At 42.4% G+C, this 20,786-nt stretch overlaps 1 protein-coding gene across 2 annotated transcripts in view; it reads right to left on the reverse strand.

Moving 5' to 3' along the window:
- The window catches only part of Syn3 (synapsin III), a 438,182-nt gene that overhangs the window by 337,732 nt on the left and 79,664 nt on the right, over nt 1-20,786 (reverse strand). For both annotated transcript variants that reach the window (XM_021173742.3, XM_029482726.2), the window contains exon 4: nt 6,167-6,258. In XM_021173742.3, coding sequence (XP_021029401.1) covers nt 6,167-6,258 — 92 coding nt within the window. The remainder of the gene's footprint in view (nt 1-6,166; nt 6,259-20,786) is intronic.

Here is a 20,786-nt window from a genome sequence, read left to right on the forward strand (position 1 = left end):
GTTTTATTACAGCATTAGAAACCTTCCCACCTTATGAAATGTTTGTATGTATAGTTTTGTTTGTTCATTTGTTTGTAGCTCAATGATGTGACTGTTGGGAATTTTGTAAATGGCAATGTTGTATCCCAATATCAAAAGGGTTGCCATGCCTACTAGAAGGTGGGACCTCAATAAAGGAAGTGGGTCACTAGGGATAAGCCTTGAGATTTTGTAGTTTTACTTCCTGTCTTTTCTATTTCCACATGTGGACACAATGTCATCAGTCCCGCACACTCCTGCTCCTATGCCTTCTCCATCCTGTTGGACCACAGTCCTTCTGAAACCTTGAACTAAAACAAATCCTTCCTCTCCTAAGTTGCTTTTGTTGTTTTGTTATTAGTAAATGCCAAGAGACAAGATAATTAACAAACACCTAGATCACTTCTGTAAATTCATTTTTGTGAACAACTGTGTAAATTCTGAAGGAAGACTGGAGACCCAGAAGAACACTTGAGGATTTTTATTTTCACAAAGTGATTCCTGCCTTCAAGTAGCCCACCAGGTAAACTCCTTGGCTTTTCAAATGACCCAAACCCAAGAAAAAGCTGCCACAGAAAAAAATATGGGTGGCTGCTTGTTGTGGTTGTAGCTTTAATTGTCAAGTTGACACAACCCTAGCAATCCTTGGGAAGAGAGTTTCAAGAAGGGATTATGGTAGAGTGTGTTGTCCTGTGGATACATCTGTGAAGGATTGTCTTAATTAAGTTAATTGATTTGGGAAGACATAGTCCTCATGGGCAGCATCATTTCTTAGGTAGGAGGTCCTTACCTAACTATATGAGTTGACAAATCTAGTTGAGCGCAAGCAAGCAGGAAGGCAAGCAAGCAGGCAAGCAAGCAAGCAAGCAATCAAAGACACAAGTATGCATGCACTCACTTCTCCCTGTTCTTAACTGTGGATGTGATGGGAATAACTAACTGTCTCAAGTTTCTGCTGCCTTGACTTCCCTGCTATCATGGCCTGTAACTTGGATTTGTAAGTTGAAATAAAGCCTTTGTCCCCAAAGTAGCTTTTAGTTAAGGTATGAAATGGCTTATGTTATAGAAATGAAGCGAGAACGTTGTAACCTGGAATCATCTAGACAGCTTTCAAAACACTGTTGTCTGTATCCCACCTTCAAGGATTCCCGTTGATCACAAGTCTTAACTCAGGCTCTCTTAGACTCTAACCTGCTCTCAAAGTTGAGAACTAACAGCATAGATGGAGGCATTTCAGCTATTACGGAGACAGTGGACATAAGCAGTGGTAATATTGAACATGAGGACAGACTAATTCCCAAGGTTTTACAGACTGTGTAGCAGACTGTAGCTACCATGAGAACACACGGTGCAGGCAGCATACCTTGCAGCAGCACCCACACAGCCCCTTTATTTCCCCTCTTAATTATATCAATCTTTACACTGTATCTGTGATATCTGTTCTTGGTTGCCTATAAAATGGGAATTTTATTTCTCCTTAAGAAATGAATGTTTCGTCATAACACGTTAACTTCCTTTGGTAACATACTTCAACATTTTCCCAACTCCCAGGATCAGTTAGCTTTGCTTGTTTTCAGAGACATGGCGTCATTATATGTACAACCCTAGGTGGCTTGGCTAATAAATCGGTGTTTTTTTATATTTTGGTGGTGGTAGTGGGGATTGAACCCGGGCCTCTGGAAGGGTCTGGGCGAGCACTCTTCCAATGTACTACCTCTCTGGCTTGGAATTCCTGTGCAGCTTAAGGGAGGCTGGAAGTTTGGGTATTTTGCCTCATCCTATCACATTCTAGTATTATATGCCTAAATTACCACACCTGGCCCTCAGTTAGTTCTTTAATAATCTGAAAGTTTTGGTATATGACCCACCCCCAATTTTCATATGTTCTGCCTTATTATATTCCTATTAGTGTTTTCAATCGAATGTAGTTACCTTTTAAAAGTTACCCTGAAAACTTTCTTTGTTTAATTAGTACATTTAGACCATTCATTTTTAATAAAATTATGTGTATATATTTATGTATATAAATGGCATTTGTTTATATGTTATATAAATATTGTATATTATGTAAATATTATATATATTGGTGGCAAAAATACTTAACAAATGCTAGGGGTCCTTTGCAGAGTTTGGAGTTCCACAATTAACCATGAGAGGGTTAATTTCTAGGAATTCACATATTCTGAAGACCAATTCACTTATCAGTGTTCTTGGGGGAGGGGTGTCAGGTCATCAGTGTAGCTCCCATACCTACAAGGCCCAGGGAACCTCTGGGCAAAGAAGAAACAAAGATATGACTTCAGGGACAGCAGTATGGCAAACCAGGAAACAGGACAGCAGTTCCATGGCCATGCCCAATGGTAGAGTGGAAACAATGGGATGGACAGTAGACTGGGGGAGTGTCTCTTTAGCTGCTTACACAGAGACACGTTATAACCACCTACTCTACAAGTAGCGTACTTATTATAATAAGAAAACAACAGTTACCCCCACACACACCCTCTTCTTTCCTCTTCACTTCTCTGTGCAGTTGATCTTTCTCTGGGACAATTTTCCTTTGGCCTAAATACCTAAGAGTTTCGCTTAGTGAGGATCTGCTCTTTGTGTTTTTATTTGTTCATCATTCATGTAAGTTATTTCCCCAGAGGCAGTATTAAAGGCTGGGAACTAATTTTCTTCACTGTCCTGAAGGCGTCCTCACCATGGCTCTCTGAAAGCCATCGCTGAAATTGCAATGAAATAAATTTACCTTCCTAACTCTGCTTATTCTCAAGATGCTTGCCTTGTTCTTTCTATAATTACATGGACATGTCTGGGTGTAGAATTCTTTTTCCTAGTCTGGGTTAAAGCGTGTTGAGCCTCTGGCTGGCATGTTATGCTGGAGGAATCATTCTTTGCACTCCTGCCTCTGGTCCATTCTTTTATTCTTTCAGTTCTCTTCTGACACTAAATTAAATGAACACTCTAGTGTGTCCTGAGACCTAGCCCACTCTTATGCATTTCTAATGCTCTCCATTCTCTCTGCCTTCTTCAGGACAATGCATTTAATTCCACAAATGCTTTTCCAACTGTGTCTAATGTGCTGTTCAACACAACACATTCAATTGTTTGGCTATTACAGTTTTCCATCTCTAGAAGTTCTATTTTTTAACATTGTTTATTTAATTTTTTCTTATATAATATGTCTTGGTCATATTTTCCCTTCCCCAACACCTTCCAGGTTCCCCTTTTCTAGCTATCTAAATTTGTATTCTGTTTTTCTCATAAAAGGACAAATCCAACCTAAATAACAACAATAACAACAGCAGTAGCAGTAGCAGCACATATAAAAATGACACACACCACCAGCACCACCACCACCAGCACCACCAGCACCACCAATAACAACAAATCAAACCAAACCAACCAAACAATAAAAAACACGGAGTCAATTTTGTGTTGGTTAACTATTACTTAGCATGCAGCCTGACCTGTGGCATCCTTGATACTACTCAGTATCATTCCCTTGAATTAAACAGACTTTTCTTCTCCCAACAGCTATCAATTGCAAATATGTTCTTGATTAGGGGTGGGACTTTATGCCCACTCCCCCTTCTCTGTTTTGAGGCCAGCTCCATGACATGGAATCAATACCCTGACATTTTGAATGAGGCCAAGAATCTGAAATTAGGTAGATTGAGGATGGATTCTAGGGGAAAATCTAGTCCACTCATTCTGCTAATTGAACATTGCAATAAAACAACTCCTAATGACATATTGTTCTACTCATGGATTGGTGCATCACTGTATCCTCATCAGAGAAACTCCTTCTTGCAGTAAATTATAATTAACACAGGGAGTCACATTTAGACAACATAGAGAGAGTGAGGGACTTTGGCCTCCTCAGTCCTAAGTTGGATGCAAGATATCCCTTCCCTCAAGGATTAGAGGTCTATGTGGAAGAAGAGGCTGGAAGATTTAAGAGGCAAAGTTGGTAGAGAACTTGAAGGAAAGAGCATTTTCCAGATACCATGGGCCTGATGCAGATAAGACCTCTCAGACACTAAGATAGCATACACACGATCTGCACAGGTTCAAACTAGAATGCTTACGTTTGATAGATCCCTGTTCTCTGCAAATATTTTCCAGCTTGATTTTCATTTCCTCTTGATATATACATCACTTTCTCTTTTACTAATCTGTGTCTGGCAACTGCACCATCCAGTCTCTCTAAAGTTTAGCTCCCTCTTCATATTTCTGCTAATTCCTGGCACCAATGCTAGCTAATCCAAACCATGTGCTAGCTATTGTATAAATATATCTCTGAAGCATAGCCTGAAAGTGTATTATTTTATAAAGGGTTATCGTATACTTCTGGAATACTTGTGGTGAGCAGGCATCAGGTCTAATGCCAAAGACTTCCTGGGCCTCACTCACTTCAACCTGTGAGGGCTCAGCTACTTTGGTTTCATGTTCACCTTGAAGGTGGACTTCTATGAGGTCTTAGTTCACTGTATGAATGTGTGGTATGTTGAGGCATGAACCATTACACTCTCTAAGCACACCTGAAGGTTGACTTTTTCCCCCATTCTTTCCCTAGCCTATCAAAGCCAATTTCTAATCTGGGGCATGTAGCACATAGTCAGTCTAATGATATCTGGGACAAGTGGCACATAGTCAGTCTAAAGACATGGTAGCTTCTGTTCCATCACTATGACAAACAAGCCTGAGAGCAGCTACTTAAGAGAGGAAAAACAGATTTTGGATCAGAGTTTCAGAGGGATTTCAGTCCATCATTATGGGGAAGGTATGACCCTAGTGCATCCATGATGGTGGGAGCACACACATCTGATCCACAGCAACAATGTTCCAAATCAGGACACAGAGAGAACTGGATAGAAGTAAAGACAGGCGTAACTTTCAAGGCCTAGCTTAATGACCTATTTCCTCCAGCTTGGCCTTACATCCCAAAGATCCGACTAACTCCCAAAAAAGGACCACCAGCTAGGGACTAAATGTTCAACCAAATGAACCTGAGGGTGACATTTTCCATTAAAGTAATAACAATTCTTGTCTATTTTTCTTGGATTGTCCCATTATTCTCTCCTTATTAATTATTACTGTTACGCCAACTCTCTGAAGGCTTCTATGCATTGCAATTGTTGGAAACTAGGCTTTAGTGGTGGCACATAGGATCTGGCCTATTATTGGAAATAGGAAGCCACACAATGTCTTCCCTGTACTAAGAAAGCACACAGTAGATGATTGCTTTAGTTGATCAATCCATATCCCCCAACCATATGCCATTGCTTTCCTATGTTTACCTACAGAGGCCGTTTTTAACTTGCAGAACTCTCATTCCCTCTCCCCAACTCAATACCCACATCCTACCATTTGACATGACTGGCTGGCTATCTATCTATCTATCTATCTATCTATCTATCTATCTATCTATCTATCTATCTTTTTCACCAGATCTTCTGCTTTTCCTACTTGTCCAGGTCTGAGTCATCTCTTGGTCATATAGACCTTCACACATTAGCCTGCAAATCTTTTTCCCCAGAGTCTAATCATAGAGGACAGCATTTATGTGAGTCTTATCTCTCCTGTGCGTACATACTTGTCATTTCTGACTTCCAAAGAATTCCATCATTTCCTCTCCAGCTCAGCACACATCCTACACAGATTTCTGGAAATTCTGATAACCAAGGCTTTTAGTTCTGCTGTGGTTAGAGGGAATTTTCTGAATGCTTAGTCTGCTGTGTTACTGGGAGGGGTTCTGTTCTTTCCGCTAGCCTTTTACACTGTGGATAGGCTACTCTCACGTGCATGAGTTTTTGGAAACTTTGGCAGCCCTTGGCTGCAGTATTGTTATCTCCACCTTGCCTCTAAGAAACAGAGAATAAAAGGAACCAAATACAGACAGAATAGGGTCACAGCTCCACAACCAGAACCCATGCCTTTCATCCCAAGCCTTATTTCTTGGACATCACAGTTGCTTCCTGTGTATTTATGTCATTAATCATTTCTATTACAAAGGCACTTAGGACTCTGTGGAAATCATTTGGCAAAAGTGGCCACAGGCACCAGGCAGGCAGGTGTGGAGGTGTCTTTGTCAGGTTTCTCATATACACTTCTCAGATGGCTTTTGTATCTCAGGTCTGCTTACCGCACAATTTTGGTGCCATTTCTCACAACTTGCATGTCCACCATGCAGCCTCCGGTAACATAAGCAGCCAGGTTCAGCTCAGAGAACTCAGCCTGCAGAAGAAAGCAAAACAAATTAGGAGGCATCAAACACCACCAGTGTAGGACATTTGTGTTTGCTGTATGCTTCTATGTATTATCCAGTGCTCAATCAGGCCCCTTCTCAAACTTAGAATATTTATCTTCCTCTTCAAAAGAAAGCTGAGGTGCAGAAAGACAGAGGACATGCTCAGGATCACATGGTGAACACATCATAGTGGAACCCATGAGTCTCTGATTCAAGGGCCCACTGTCATGACCAGAGTTCTCTTGCCTCCTTGGAAGCTGAAGAAGCCACTCTCACTGTTACTAGAAGATGCCAAATGTTAACAGGTTGATTTCCCTGCTGTCAGCCTTGGGCTGTGCAGTTCATCAGCCTCATGCCTCTCTTTACACAGCTTTGGTAACAGGACACCCCTCAAATTATCTGCTCAATATCCCTTTCTTAGTAGATGGCTTCTCCCTCTTTACCCACATATAGCTGCAGTGAAGCACCATGCTTGTGTTGCTTTGGTCCCTGGTGATGGGCAGGCATCTGATGCAAAATGATGGAATGATAGCTTTACCTGAGAAGTTAAAACAAGACATGCAGCTTGTTTGTAGGCCATTGTATCTTTTTGTTTTCTGTTTTGTTCTCTTTTGTTTGTTTGTTTGTTTGTTTGTTTTTCAAGACAGGGTTTCTCTGTATAGCCCTGGCTGTCCTGGAACTCACTCTGTAGACCAGGCTGGCCTCGAACTCAGAAATTCGCCTGCCTCTGCCTCCCAAGTGCTGGGATTAAAGGCGTGTGCCACCACACCCAGCTCTCTGTTTTGTTTCTTGATATAGGGTTGTATATAATGAATGTAAGCTTACCTCGAACTCGCTATACAGCAGATGACTTTGAATTGCTGATCCTCCTATCTCTACCTTTTAAGTCTCAAGATGACAGATTATACAGTGCAATCGTTTTATTCACTGCTAGAAATGGAATCCATAGCTTGTGCATGCTAAGCAAACACTCTAACACCTGAGCTAGATCCCCAGCCCATAGGTGGTTTATATCTTTAATGCACAAGCCTGGATTCTACTTGAATCATATTTATTGACAGCTGCATTAGGGGAGTATGGAAAACCTGAATAGAGGAAGATCAGAAGAAGGAAGCAGAGAAGGAGAGAATGAGATATCACAGTCACCAAGAGAGGGAGAGAGGGACACAGGGAGAGAGGGAGAAAGGGAGAGAAGCAAGAGATGGAGAACACTCTTGATGTTCCTGTCATTGGATTTAGGTGTGTGCCTTTGTGTTTTATAATCTGTTTAAGGCATTAGTGAAATCCTATTACTTTCAATCAGAGATATGTGGAATACCAAGTATCTCTGGTCACACTGTATGCTTCCTGGAGATAGAGACGTGTTCTTAAAACTACATATATCGGATTCCTAGAAAGCTGTAATAAGGATTCTCTGCTGGGTGGCATCAGTGCAGGAACTTACTCTATAGTTCTGGGCTAAAAGTTCAAAATCAGGGTGCTGGTAGGATAATATAAATGTCCCATTTGGATTTGGCTACTCCACAGTCACTTATTCTCTGGAATTTGACTAACTGTGAGTCTCTGTGTTAACCTCTGTCTAGTGTAATAAGGATCATATCTAATGAGGGGTGAAAACTGCACTGAACTATGGATATAAGGTAAACTATTTAGAAGGCAGTTTGATGTAATTTTCATTGAGCAGAATAACAGAAGTATGGTTTCCCTTAGGATATATAAACTTCCAAGCTATGGGTTCCTTGGTAAGATTTCAATATCAGGTATAAGTTCCTTTCTGTGTAGTGGCCTTAAATACAAACAGAAAGCAGTTGGTTACCCACATAGCTTTCATACCACCAGTGCATTGGTAAGATGGACATATCTTACCAAGCCAGTTGGTATTAAAGTTCACAGAGTTCACAGCCTTGACAGGGTATGACTTTTGGTGACTTTTCTCTCTCCCTTAATAGCCTGTATAGCACCTCTAGCATGATGAAAGCTAGTCAGCAGGAAGGAAGCTTCTAGATTGTTATCAACTTGATTTCTCCTGTTCTGTGATCGAAGTGTATAATGTCTTCAGCAATGAGTTCTCATCACCAAGTTCAGGTCGGTGACCAAGTGTAATGGCAATTGAATTGTCTGTATTGTTTGTGGGGATCTACTTGAATACCCCGGATGAATGGAAGGTATTCACACTTGGCATTGCTCTCTTTGTCAACATATGGATTTTGCCACCATTAAATTTAAATGGAATCATTTAAAGGACGTAATGTCAACATGGCTTATTCATAGGAAGAGTCAAAAGCTTTTATGTGGATGCAGTAAATCCAAATAACTGTTCACATATATACAGTGTTCACTATGTACAAGGTTTTGATCTAAGCATTTCACACACATCAATCTACTTGTCCAGATAAGGAGAGACAGAGAGATTATATATACGCAGGATGTCACCCAATGGGTAGCAGAGCTCAGGAGTCAGCCCCAGGAAGTGTGCTGTAAGGGACTGTGCATCTGACCATTTACACTCTATTGCCTCTCCCTGAGGCTGCATGAGCCACCATTAATGCTTGAATATTGTGAGAACTGTGGTGTTTTGAATGAGATTTGTCACTCATAGGCTCAATATTTAAACAGTTGTTTCCCTGGTTGGTAGCACTGTTTGGGAAGCTTAGGAGGTGTGAACCATAGTCTGTCACTGCAGGTGGATTTTGAGAGTTTAAAGCCTCATGTAGTCTCCAGTTTTCTCTCTCTAATTCATGCTTTCAGTTGAGCATGTGAGCTTTTAGCTTCTTGCTCTGGCCAGCAGGCTTGCCTACTGCCATGTCTTCCTTGCATGGACTTCCTTGCATAATGGACTATTATTCCTCTGGAACAATAAGTCAAAATTAACTGTTTCTTCTATAAGCCACTTTTGGTTGTGATGTTTTAGCGCAGCAACAGAAAAGCTATTAATATTGGACCCTAAAAACCATTTAAAAGAGAACAATTTTTTAGTAAGGAAAAATATCATTTTGAAAAGATCTAAATGTATCACCCTGGAGCAATTTATGAGGAACTGTTACAAAGGGCCTGACCTTCTTTCCAGATGGTAATAAGGGAAAGCAAGAACACTTATGTCTCTTGCTCTAATTAATAACCTCATTATGTTGTGGCAAGGTGAAAAGAAAAGATTGTTGCTAATGAGCCCACATTGGTAAACTGTGGTAATAACGTAGCTATTATGTCTAATGCCTTCCAAATTCAGTTCCAGATTGCTCAAAATACTTAATTGGCAACATCACAGAGAATTTTAAAAAGTGAGTACATGTGTGTGGCAGAGAAAGAAGTTCAAAGGAAGTTGCAAAACAGGAGAGCTGGTCAGTAGACATGTGAAGGAAAGGAATGAGCCAAAAGGGGCGTAGACCCAGGGGTTGTCTTGCTGCCCGAAGGGAAAAAGAAAGTCCTGGAGAGAAGACATACATATTCAGGGTTTGATAGAAAAGTCAAAGGTTGGTCTTTTTCAGATTTGAATTTCTAGAGTTATTTCCAAACCACGAATTATAAACAATTCAAAATTCAAGAAGGTGAATGCCTGCGCCACAGGGCAACAAGAGTCTGTTGTAGCACGGAGAGTTTAGGCAGCAAAGGAAAGGGAAATGCTTGTTATTTAACTTTCTAAAGTATCTAAAACATCAACAGCAATAGAAATTAACACAGAGGTGCCCAAGCCCCCTCTCCATCAAGATGGCTCACTGGTCCCTGTTGTAGGAACTTAAAACAGTGGTAACCTTGGAAAAATCTCATTGCTCCCATAGAGACTGCAGTGGATTGGATGTTATCCCCAAGAAACATATACCCAAATCCCAGTCCCTGGTACCCTAGGGAGCCCTTTTAGGAAACAGATTTTTCACAGATGTAACTACGGTAACATCTGAAGAGGACATCGTCTTGGATTCAAATGGCAAACCCTGAGAAAAGCAGACACAGGAGTGTAGAAGTCATGTGAAGATGGAGATAGACACTAGAATGAGGTAGTCATGAGCAGAGATGGCCAGGATATACCAGAAGGCAGAGAGAGTCAATGCGGACTCTCCCTTAGAGCCTAGCGTTCAAGAGGACGTGCTGAAATCTGATATAGACCATCTAACGCCTAGATCTAGGAGAGGTTTGTTGTATTAATTCTACCAATTTGTGTAAAATTTCCAAGGCAACCCTAGGACACAAATAAAATAACTGAGAAATGAGTGCAACCTCAGCATTGCATGCAAAGCCACAGGAGATCTCCCAAGTCAGTGTTGTCAGTAGGCTGCTCTGGATCTTCACTAGACACATGGACTCTAGCATCTAAACATATCCAGTCTCTTTCTCCCTCTTGCTCTGCCTCTTCCTGTGTGTCTTTCTGTCTCTATCCCTTTCTCTCTGTAATATAGCAGTTACCTGTTTTACAAAAATTTAAAGAATAACAAATTTTCTGCATGAATTAACATTTTAACCGAAAATTTGCCTTCAATTGTCTTTTATGTAATTAAAAAAAATGCTACACTTGAGGCCTTGTGGTACAAATTCATGTGTACCCAAGAAGTCACATGTATATATAAGCTACTCAATGTACTAACCAATAACTTTGTTAGTTCTTTGGAATAACAGTTTTAATGCCTGTAAGACAGAGATAACAATCTAAATAATATCTACCCTTAAGGTTTTGTGATGGTTCAAATTTCTGAGACAATTAGGTGAGACACGGACTTCTGTGAAAAGCTAAAATTATGATTTTTCCAATTTCACTGTCTTAGGAAGAGTGAACAGAACAGATCAAGGATGGTAGAACTGGTGAATGGCATGCACGAGGTCCCCCGAGCACACACTGTCTAATTCTGGCCTTGCTCCTCAGTCTGGAGGAGTCTTGTGGGACTCCAAGAGTGTCCTGCCTCCCTGTGGAAACCTTCGGAGGCCCCAAAACTAACCAGTTCGGAACCCTGCACTAACACCCATCCTAGCTGGATCTGCTTGCCACCTCAACTGTTTTTGACTGGGACACAGTGTGCAGAGTAGGATCCATCTGTGACACAGCCTGCTGAGTGGGGTCTGCCTGAGGCACAGCTAACAGATAGGGTACCCTGACTTCTATTGTCTGTCCCACTGCTGTTGAGCCTACTGGTTTTAGATGTGTTGTCCCATCCCCCTCATACCCCAGACTTGCTTATTTCCTTTAAGAGCCATTGGCCACAGACTTCTGGATCCCACCCCCCCCCCTTTTCTTTTTCTGTGTAACTCCACATTTTCCTATATCCTACCTGTGGATTCTAGCCATAGTGGTTCTCCTGAGCTTCAGCCTTGGAGTTCTCACCTCGGTGATGGCTGAGCTCAGCATGTTCTTCTATACTTCTCTGCCTCTAGAAAACTTCCTCCAGTCAGTTACTTCAGACAATTGTAAGGAAAATTGCTTCCTTTCTGCAAGAACCCCAGTCCTGAAATGCCTGCTGTAGGATTTCCACAAATGGATAATGCATTTTGCCTGCTCCCATGTAAAATGGGACTATAAATAGTGTAAACATATACAGACACAAACACAATAAACATACATACATAGCATAATTTAATGATCTTTTAAAAATATTTATTTATTTATTTATTTATTCATTCATTCATTCATTCACTTTCACCCCAACTGCTGCCTTCCACTTCTGGTCCCCCCTCACATAGTCCCTCCTGCTGCCCCCTCCTTTTTACCTCTGAGAGGTTGAAAACTCCCCTGGGTATTTCCCCCTACACCCTGGCACATGATATCTTTGTGGAGCTGGGAGTATCCTCTCTTTTTGAGGCCAGACAAGGCAGTCCAGTTAGGGGAGCATACTCCATTGAAAGGCAACAGCTCTTGGGATAGCCCCTGCTCTAGTGTTGCGGGGTCCACATAAAGACCAAACTGTACATCTGCTACATATGTGCATGGGGCTTAAGTCCAGCCTGTGCATGCTCTTTGGTTGGTGGTTCAATCTCTGAGAGTCCCCAAGTATGAAGTTTGACTGTTGGTCTTCCTGTGGAGTTCCTATTCCTTTAAGAGCCCTCAATTCTTCCCCAAACTCTTACATAAGAATTCCCGAGCCCCATCCAACGTTTCCCTGCGGGTCTCTGCATCTGTTTTAGTCAACTGCTAGGTGCAGCTTCTTAAAGGACAGTCAGGCTAAGCTTTAATTATCTTTTATATTTAGTTTTTTTTTCATTATTGTTAGCTCAAACCTTAGCCTAACCTAAGATTATATAGACATTCTACAATATTTCTTACTAGAATGTACTGACTAGTTTTGTGTGTCAACTTGACACAAGCTGTAAGCAGCACCCCTTCATGGCCTCTGCATCAGCTCCTGCCTCCAGGTTCCTGCCCTGTGTGAGTTCCTGTCCTGACTTCCTTTGGTGATGAACAGCAATGTGGAAGTGCAAGCTGAATAAACTCTTTCCACCTCAACTTGCTTCTTGGTCATGAAGTTTTGTGCAGGAATACAAACTCTAAGACATAGAAGCTCTATTGTTTTATGTACCATATTTGACTCTTTAATCCACATGGAAATAAATTTTAATGCTCAAGTTTTAATCTCCGTCTCCATCTGGTTAAGCAACATTTTGCCACCATTTGCTGAAATTACTGTGTTTTGTTTCTCTTTTCAATAAGATCACCTTTGTACCTTTGCCAAACACCAAATTATTTCTTTTGCGGCACTCTATTTTTCTTTCTGTGGCAATATGAAATATGAGATTCAGGATCTCAAATATGCTAGGTAAGTGCTCTACCACTGGACTGTATCTAGATCTCTTTTGGTTTTTAAAATTTGATATAAGGTATCACAAAGTTGTTCAAGCTGGTCTTGAATTCACTATGGAGTCCAAAGACTGGCCTTGTACTTGTGATCCTCAGACTTTATCCTCTCAAGTAACTGGAGTCACAAGCCTGTGCCAGCAGTCCCAGCTACTTCTGAATTCTCTATCCTATTCTGTTATCTATATCTATCCTGAAGTCTTTCAAGTTGTCTCTGTTACTGTCACTTTGTAGGGAGTCTGGGCAGTGACCAGTGTATAAGATGAAAGCCACCCAAACAGAAGAAAATACAAAGATAATTTAGGGTGAGCATTCTGTCCTTTCAATGGACAGACAAGGTGTAGTGTTACATGCCCACTCTATAATACATAGACACCAGGCCACCAGCTGACATCACAGGTTCTGTCCTGAGCAAACTAGTTAGATGTTTCCCAATAGAAATAGTGACTGGCCACTGCATGTTCTACTATGCTCTTCTTGGTATCTGCCCACTATTGCAGTGAGCCCTCTCAAAGATTCAATGAACGTTAAGAACGGAATGTTGTTTCTAAAGGTTGGAGAGGTAACTAAGTGAGGGAATGAGTCTTTCCATTACCGAGCCATCCTCTTTACTGAGGTCCATTGAGTGTATCTTCCACCACTACCATGCTCACACACCCTGGAAGAAATCTCTTGGCTTTATACATGAAGCTTTGAGTTTCAGCAGAGCTTCAAAAAAAAATCATCATCTTAGCTGTCTTTCTACCTTCCTGGAGTATAAGCCCATGTTCTTGTGATGATCTAAGGTACTTTTTATCTACTATTTGCTACCAAGGGCACATAAAAGAGTTTGTCTCCTCCCCTCCTTTCTTTCTCTCTCTCTGTTTTATTCTCCTTCTCCTTCACTTTCACCTTCTCTTCTTTCCTTCCTTCTTTTCTGATGATTTCTTTTTATTTTTTAAAATGTGGGTTGGTATTTTACTTGCGTGTATGTCTGTATGTGGGTGTTGGATCCCCTGAAACTGAAGTTGCAGACAGCTGTGAGCTGTCATGTGGGTACTGGGAATTGAAAAGCAGCTAGTGCTCTTAACCTTTGAGCCATCTTTTCTCCCCCTCCTTTATTTTCTTAAAGTTTATTTTATTATTGACTTTTATGTCTCTCTCTGGGTGTGTTTATTCACTTCTATGCCAGTGCCTGAAGAGGTTAAAAAAAATCCCCTGAAATTGAAGTTACAAAAGGTTGTGAATGTGTATGCTGGCCCCTGAATGCAAGCATTCATATTTGCTGAGCCAATCCTCCAGCCCCTCCTAGTAACTTTGGAAAATGTTCAGAACTGTTGGAACTCTTATCTTAGGAGGGAAAACAACAGTATGACACATTCCTAAGATATGACCTGGAGACATCATTAAGAAAGGTAGGTGCTAATTCTTTGATCTGAAGGTGGGTTGTATAAAGCATAAACAGGTCTGTGCATATTTTGTTATTCTTTTTAAAAGCCGCAGGCAGAGCTTTCCAACATTGATGCCAATGACACCCGGGCTTTCCTTCTTGACATTTGCATGAAGAAAGGGAGAAAAGGTGGAGAGAGATGAGCCTTGAGCTTTGGATTAGAGCTGAAGACTAAAATTTGACATTGACCTTAGGCTATGGTCTCATTCTCTCCTGGCTCTAATTTTCTTTATCTTTAATCTGGATAACTGTAGTTGGAGGAGTCAATTATCTCCATGGGCACTTTCATTTTTATATTCTTTTTCTTAACCAGAATCATTCAGTTATCCCCCCCCACACACACACACACAATCTGTTATGATAGCACTCCTGATAAGAAAGGTATACCAAGCAAAAACATGTTTCATGGAGAATTGCTCACTGCTTTATGATCAGATTTGGCACACAGTAGGTATTCAAAACCACTTTTTAAATAAACTATTACTCTCATAATTTGAATGTGAAAGGGGCTGTGCTTGGTCTTGATGATCCACTCAGAAGGACTTGGAAATCACCTGGGTGACACAGCTCTGCATATGTTCCTGGGGCATTCCCAGAGAAGATTAAACAATAGGATAGCCAGCTTTCAAAGTGAGTCTGTTTCAATGGGCAGTCCATGTTCTAAGAGATCTGAGGAGAAAGCAGTGTCCCAATCCTGCCTCCTCTTCCTGAGCAAGTACATCTATTGCTGCTGCTACCATCCTTTGTGGTCCTGATTCTTGTTTCTTCATCCTTTCAGTCAAACTCAATATCAGCAATTCTTCAGTGAGCTAGGCCTCTGGTGCTGTACTGGTGATGCGGAGGCAATCATCTTTGCAGGCTGGGTAGCTGTCAGCCCCTCCAGTATGCAGAAGGCCATTGTTGGGCTCCTAGGCCTACTATGTAAGCCAGTCTAATAAATGCCCTCCTAGAATAGACATACACTCTATCGGCTCAGCTCCTGTAAAGAACCCTGCCTACAGCCAATGGGTCCCACATCTGCTAAGTAACTTGCTTTTAGGAACCACATTGCCAGAGGTTATGGATCACAGTGATAAGGAAAGTATTTCTGACAGATAGTATGGGACAGCTCAAGAACTGCCAATAAAGAAAAACCTAAGTGAAGACATGGGGCAATGTGGCAAAGGAATGATGAAATGTCATTTGTTCTATAGACACTTGGCCCATGGGTAAATGCAGCAGAAGATAGTGTTAGAACACAGAAGTGGGGTTCAGTTCCTAAGGCTTTGGGACTCCTGGGGAAGAGGCGTGTGTGCCATCCTACACTGTATTAACCTGCTGCAGCTGGAACAGATTACTGTCGGTCTAGGGAGTTTAGACAACACAAACTCATCTCATTGCTCTGTAGGTCAGAAATCTAGGTTATCTTGGCTAGTCTCTGTTCTGTGTTGCACAGAGCCAAAGTCAAGATGCAGGCCAGCTGGGCTCTGATTGGGAGACTCGGGGAAGAAGCTGCCTTTAGGATGTTGAGAGAATTCAGTTCATGGCAACTGAGGTACTGATGTGTTGACTTTGTTGACCGATGTGCTACTTAAGATGGTGTTCTCCTTGTCCTACTGAATACTATTTGTCCTCCTTGCTCTCTTTTCCTTTTGAGATAAGGCCTCATACAGTCTACACTGCCCTCAAATTTGAGAGACATCCAGGGATTACCTTGACATTCTGGTCCTTCAGTCTCTACTTCCCAAATGTGAAATTACAGGCATACACATCTCACACAGTTCATGGTGCTAAAGGTTGAACCCAGGGATCTGTGCACATCAGTCAAGGGCTCTATCAACTGAGCCACATCCCCAACCCTGCACTCCCTGTTTTGGGATGGATAACAGAATATAAGTTTTTCCCTATCTCAGACTTTTTCTGATTTCCAATTCTAATACATATTCTATCTCTTACCACAGGAAGTTCTATGTTTTCAAGGGCTTATGTGATCCTGTGGTTAGACTGGGTTAAATCGGACTCTCTGGGACACTCTATAACTTCAGGCTCTTAACTGTGATCATGCAATCACATCTGCAATGTCCCTTTGAATAAGATTTCTACAGGTTCCAGGAATTAGGAAGAAGACACATTTAGGGGGATTAGCAGGAAAAGATGGTGAGAGAGTAGTGGTTTGATTTTAAGGACATTTATGCAGCTCCTTGTAATATCCAGGCTCTGGTATAGATCATACATATGGCTGGAATCAGATCTGCCAAGAAAGTCTCTACTATTTCCTCCTAGATCAGAAGGAGTCCCTTTTGTTCCAACAAAGCACGGGGAGCGATATATGCACACAAGCACATATGTGCATCCATGTGCACACACAGAGGACTAGAAATTGAATGAACTCAATTTCCTGTAAGGCCTCTGGCTATACTCTCAGGAGCACTGGCACCTGACAAGGACGTCAAGCCAAGAAGATGACATGACTGGAAGCCTAGGCATTCATGTCTCCTTACTGATAATTGCATTTGTGATGATAATCATAGTGATGACAGTATGGAGGGGGTGATTGCAGCTGTGATTATGATAATACGTTGAAGGATTATATTAGGCCAACAGATCAATGGGAAAGAGAATAAAATTGAGGCTTGGAACTGGATGACTGACTGGAATGTATGAAAGAGACCAAGAATGTGTGGGAACTCGAAGGTAGCAGCTATCAGCGGTGAAGCCTGACTGAAGGAGGATTTCGACACAAAGAGACGTTGTCCAGAGTGCCTGAGAAAGGCAAGATGTTGGCAGACAGATCGGCCTGGAATCCAAGGGTGGCTGATAAGATTCTGAAAATTCCTGTCAGTTAGTGAAGACGTATCTGGTGCAGCCTGCATCCTTGAGTCCTTACGCACGCAGAATGTGTCCTCACACTGGGCCTTTGGTATTCATGCAGTTTGCAGGAGGAGAGACAGAGAGACATAGACAGACAGGTATAAAGGCAAATGGTTTACACTAAGTTTACAGTTTGTGTGTGTGTGTGTGTGCGTGCGCGCATGTATGTGCACATGTGTGTGCACTGTGTGTGTGTGTGTGGACCTCAGGTAGTAGGGCCTTTCCCAATGCCTATTCACTGTGATACTCTGTTAGACAAGCTTTCTTGTTCTGTTAACCAGCAGCAGCTACTCAGAACATCCATGACCATGTTTGCCTGGGGATGGAGGTAGTGCTGCATGTGTTCTGTCTTCTAAACTGCACCAACGGGTCCAATACTCTGACTTGTCATTAAGGTCATTGTCCCTCTTCTGCTTTTCAGTGTTTTTTGAAGGTGCTATCCCTGGGATCCATTCTTCTTTCCATAGCCCTATCTGATTAGCCCTGTTTCAGCTGCAGTGCATTTTTTATTATCTTGAGTTTCTGGTCCCCAGGTGGCCCAGCTCTCTTGGTGTCTCCTTTGATCCATGGGCTCACTGTGCCCCATGACTATTAGTTAACCAGAGCTATGTGCATTACGATTTGGAGTAGAGGGGCTGGAGAGATGGCTCAGTGGCTGAGCACACTTTTTAACCTTAAAGAGGTTCTGGGTTTTGTTCCCAGCACTCACATAGTGGCTTACAGCCCACCTAGAACTCCATTTCCTGGGGATCTGATGCCTTCTTCTGACCTCCACAGTTACCAGGCACACACAAGGTGCACATAACACATGCAAGCAAAACACCCGTGCACATAAAGTAAATAAATCTATAGAAGAAAGCTGTTAAGGTAATTTGGAACGTAGGGAAGGTGGGATGAGAAAATGCTTGGGTTTGGAACTTGTATGGGAGCACTGAGCACGCAGGTTTCCATTGGTTGGCTCATCTCCTTGCTACTTAGGGACCTGAATGGGGTGATGGTGATTGTCAAGAGATGATTAAGGCGTTTCTGAGTCCTCTTGTAAATTATCATCAGGCTTCTATTCAACCCCCAAAGATTGATGTATTTACTCCCAGGAAAAAAACTGGGTATGAAATTTCTCGTATGGGGAGTAGCATTCTGTACATGACTGGACCTTCCTCCAGTTCCAAAGTTCTCTCACAGCAAAGACGCTAGTGGGAAGGGTAAACACTGGCAATATTAACATTAAAGAGCTAAGTATAGAAACCTGGCATGGTTCATAACGTCCCATGAGAGTCAGTTTCCATTGCCTCCCATGATTGCTGGTCCTCTACCTCTGAGCTTCAAGGCCACTGTCCCACTGACATCCTGTCCACACCCAAGGTGAGGAGTGAGCCCTAGATTACTGTCTCCCATGGAAAGTCTTCCTCTGAGTATCTTCAGGTCATTCAGGCCCCTGCTCATTGGTGCCCCCTAGAGGTGGTCTCCATTCATAGCACCCTTCTGTACTCCACAGCCAGTTTTCTTCTGTAACCTTTCTTGCAACGCCTTTCCCACAGGACTTCAATACTTAAGATCACTTCTATGAAATATTTAATTGTCTTATGACCAAAACAGAAACTCTACAGTGCGGAGACTGGGTCCCTTTGGTCCACTGTCCTATGCTGTGACCCAAGACTGCCTGGTGAGTGGCAGCAGTCGCTTGCTGACTGACATGGGTTGCACAGAAGGCCACTTGGCTGATCTCTGGGATGACACTCAGGAAGGCAGGGACTTCTTTCCAAGATATGACACTTGGGACCCAAACCCATGGACACTCTTCACACTGCGCCAAGCAGTTGCTGTAATGTGAGGTGATTTCTGTCCTAATGTGCATACTGCCTAGCAGACGGAGAGTGACTTAATGGCCTCAGGCTTTGTCCTTGGCTGGTAGCTGCCCTGCTTTTTGCCTTTACACGCCTTTAGTCTTCTAAGTCCGTTGACCTGTAGCATCTATCAGTCACGGCCTGGCCTGTCTGTTTTTCCATTCTGCCTGTTCCTCTTGCCTCCATGCCCGCAAGCACTTGACCAAGTGCCAAGGCTTGCAGCCAGGACTGCTGTTTCCTGTCCATTTCCCTGTGCAGGCTGTAGTTTTAGTTCCCAGAGCCCAAGGGCTCTATGACTTCCTCAACTGACATCTGTGGTTGAGCTCTTTCCACCAGCTCAGGTTCATCTTGCAAAGAAAAGAGTCTCTGAAAGCCTGTGCCCTGGCTCAGCTGCGTCCTCCTCCAGATGAAGAGGTCCTACTTGGGAACAGGACCTGGCATCTCACGGAAGCCTTACATCATTGAGCTACAGGTATCACATAGCTCTGTGACTTCTCTGTAGTGTCCAGGACCAGCTACTATGTGTTGATCAAAAATTCCTTTTGCTCACCAGAAAAGCACCCTGTGTGTAAAAGAAATGTTGAGCAGGAAGGCAGGGTCTGGAGAGAGAGAGAGAGAGAGAGAGAGAGAGAGAGAGAGAGAGAGAGAATGCATGCACATATGTGTTTGTGTAAATAAATAAATGTGCACAAGAATAGGAAAGGTAGGGAAAGATAAACGTATAAAACCATGTCAAGATAATTAATTAAGAAAACGGAAAAAAAAAAACCAAGATAATACTCAACATTCCTAAATATGGAAATAATGGAATATTTAAACCAAAATAGACAGCAGTGATTTGCAGCCTCAATGTGGTACTTGCCCCTGGTTTATTATCCCCCTTCCCTGGTATATTGCTTTAGAAGCGCTGGCCTTTCTTTGTCCATCTCTAACCAGCAAAATGAAGGCAGCAGAAGTGTTTCTTAGCATCACTGAGCCTTAAGTGAATAAAGCTGAGGCAAGTGCTGTTACATAGCTGCCACCTCTGAATCATATGGTCCTATCTTAGAAAGCAAAAGGAACCTGGGAGACTCAGAGGCTTAGAAACTTGCCCAGCAAGATTCAGAAGGCCCCTCCCCAAGGTTATGAACCACTGCTGAGAGGCACCGACCTGTGCAGCTGCCTACCACTTGGATAGGGAGATCTAAAGATTCAGGTTTTGTGAATGATCTGTTGTCTGTGCTGGGGTGGGCTTTTTAGGCATGGGCTGTTTAGTCATGTTCCAGAGATAACCCCAATAAACTCAGTGGCTCCCCGAGCTGGAGTTGGGTGAAACTCTGCTGTTAGACCTCATCTGAGGGGGACAGACACTTATATGTGTCTCCCCAGGAAAAGCCCACAATAGTTGCCTAGGAGAAATACCAGGTAATGAAGGTGAAAGCTGTTATTAGCTTGTCCATCACAGTAAAATCCCAGGTAATAAAAGTTGGTTGTCACAGCTGTCATTAAACCTATTTATCACAGTAATTTATTGATCTAAGAGGCAGTATCGGTGTCCTCACGGGTTGAGAAAGCTGAAGGACAGAATGAGCAAATGACTTGGCCAAGGTCACAAAGCTAGAGGACAGAACAGTGAGAACT

The sequence above is a fragment of the Mus caroli genome, unplaced genomic scaffold (genome assembly GCF_978045245.1).
Source record: "Mus caroli unplaced genomic scaffold, Mus_caroli_1 scaffold_9, whole genome shotgun sequence".
Lineage (NCBI taxonomy): Eukaryota > Metazoa > Chordata > Mammalia > Rodentia > Muridae > Mus > Mus caroli.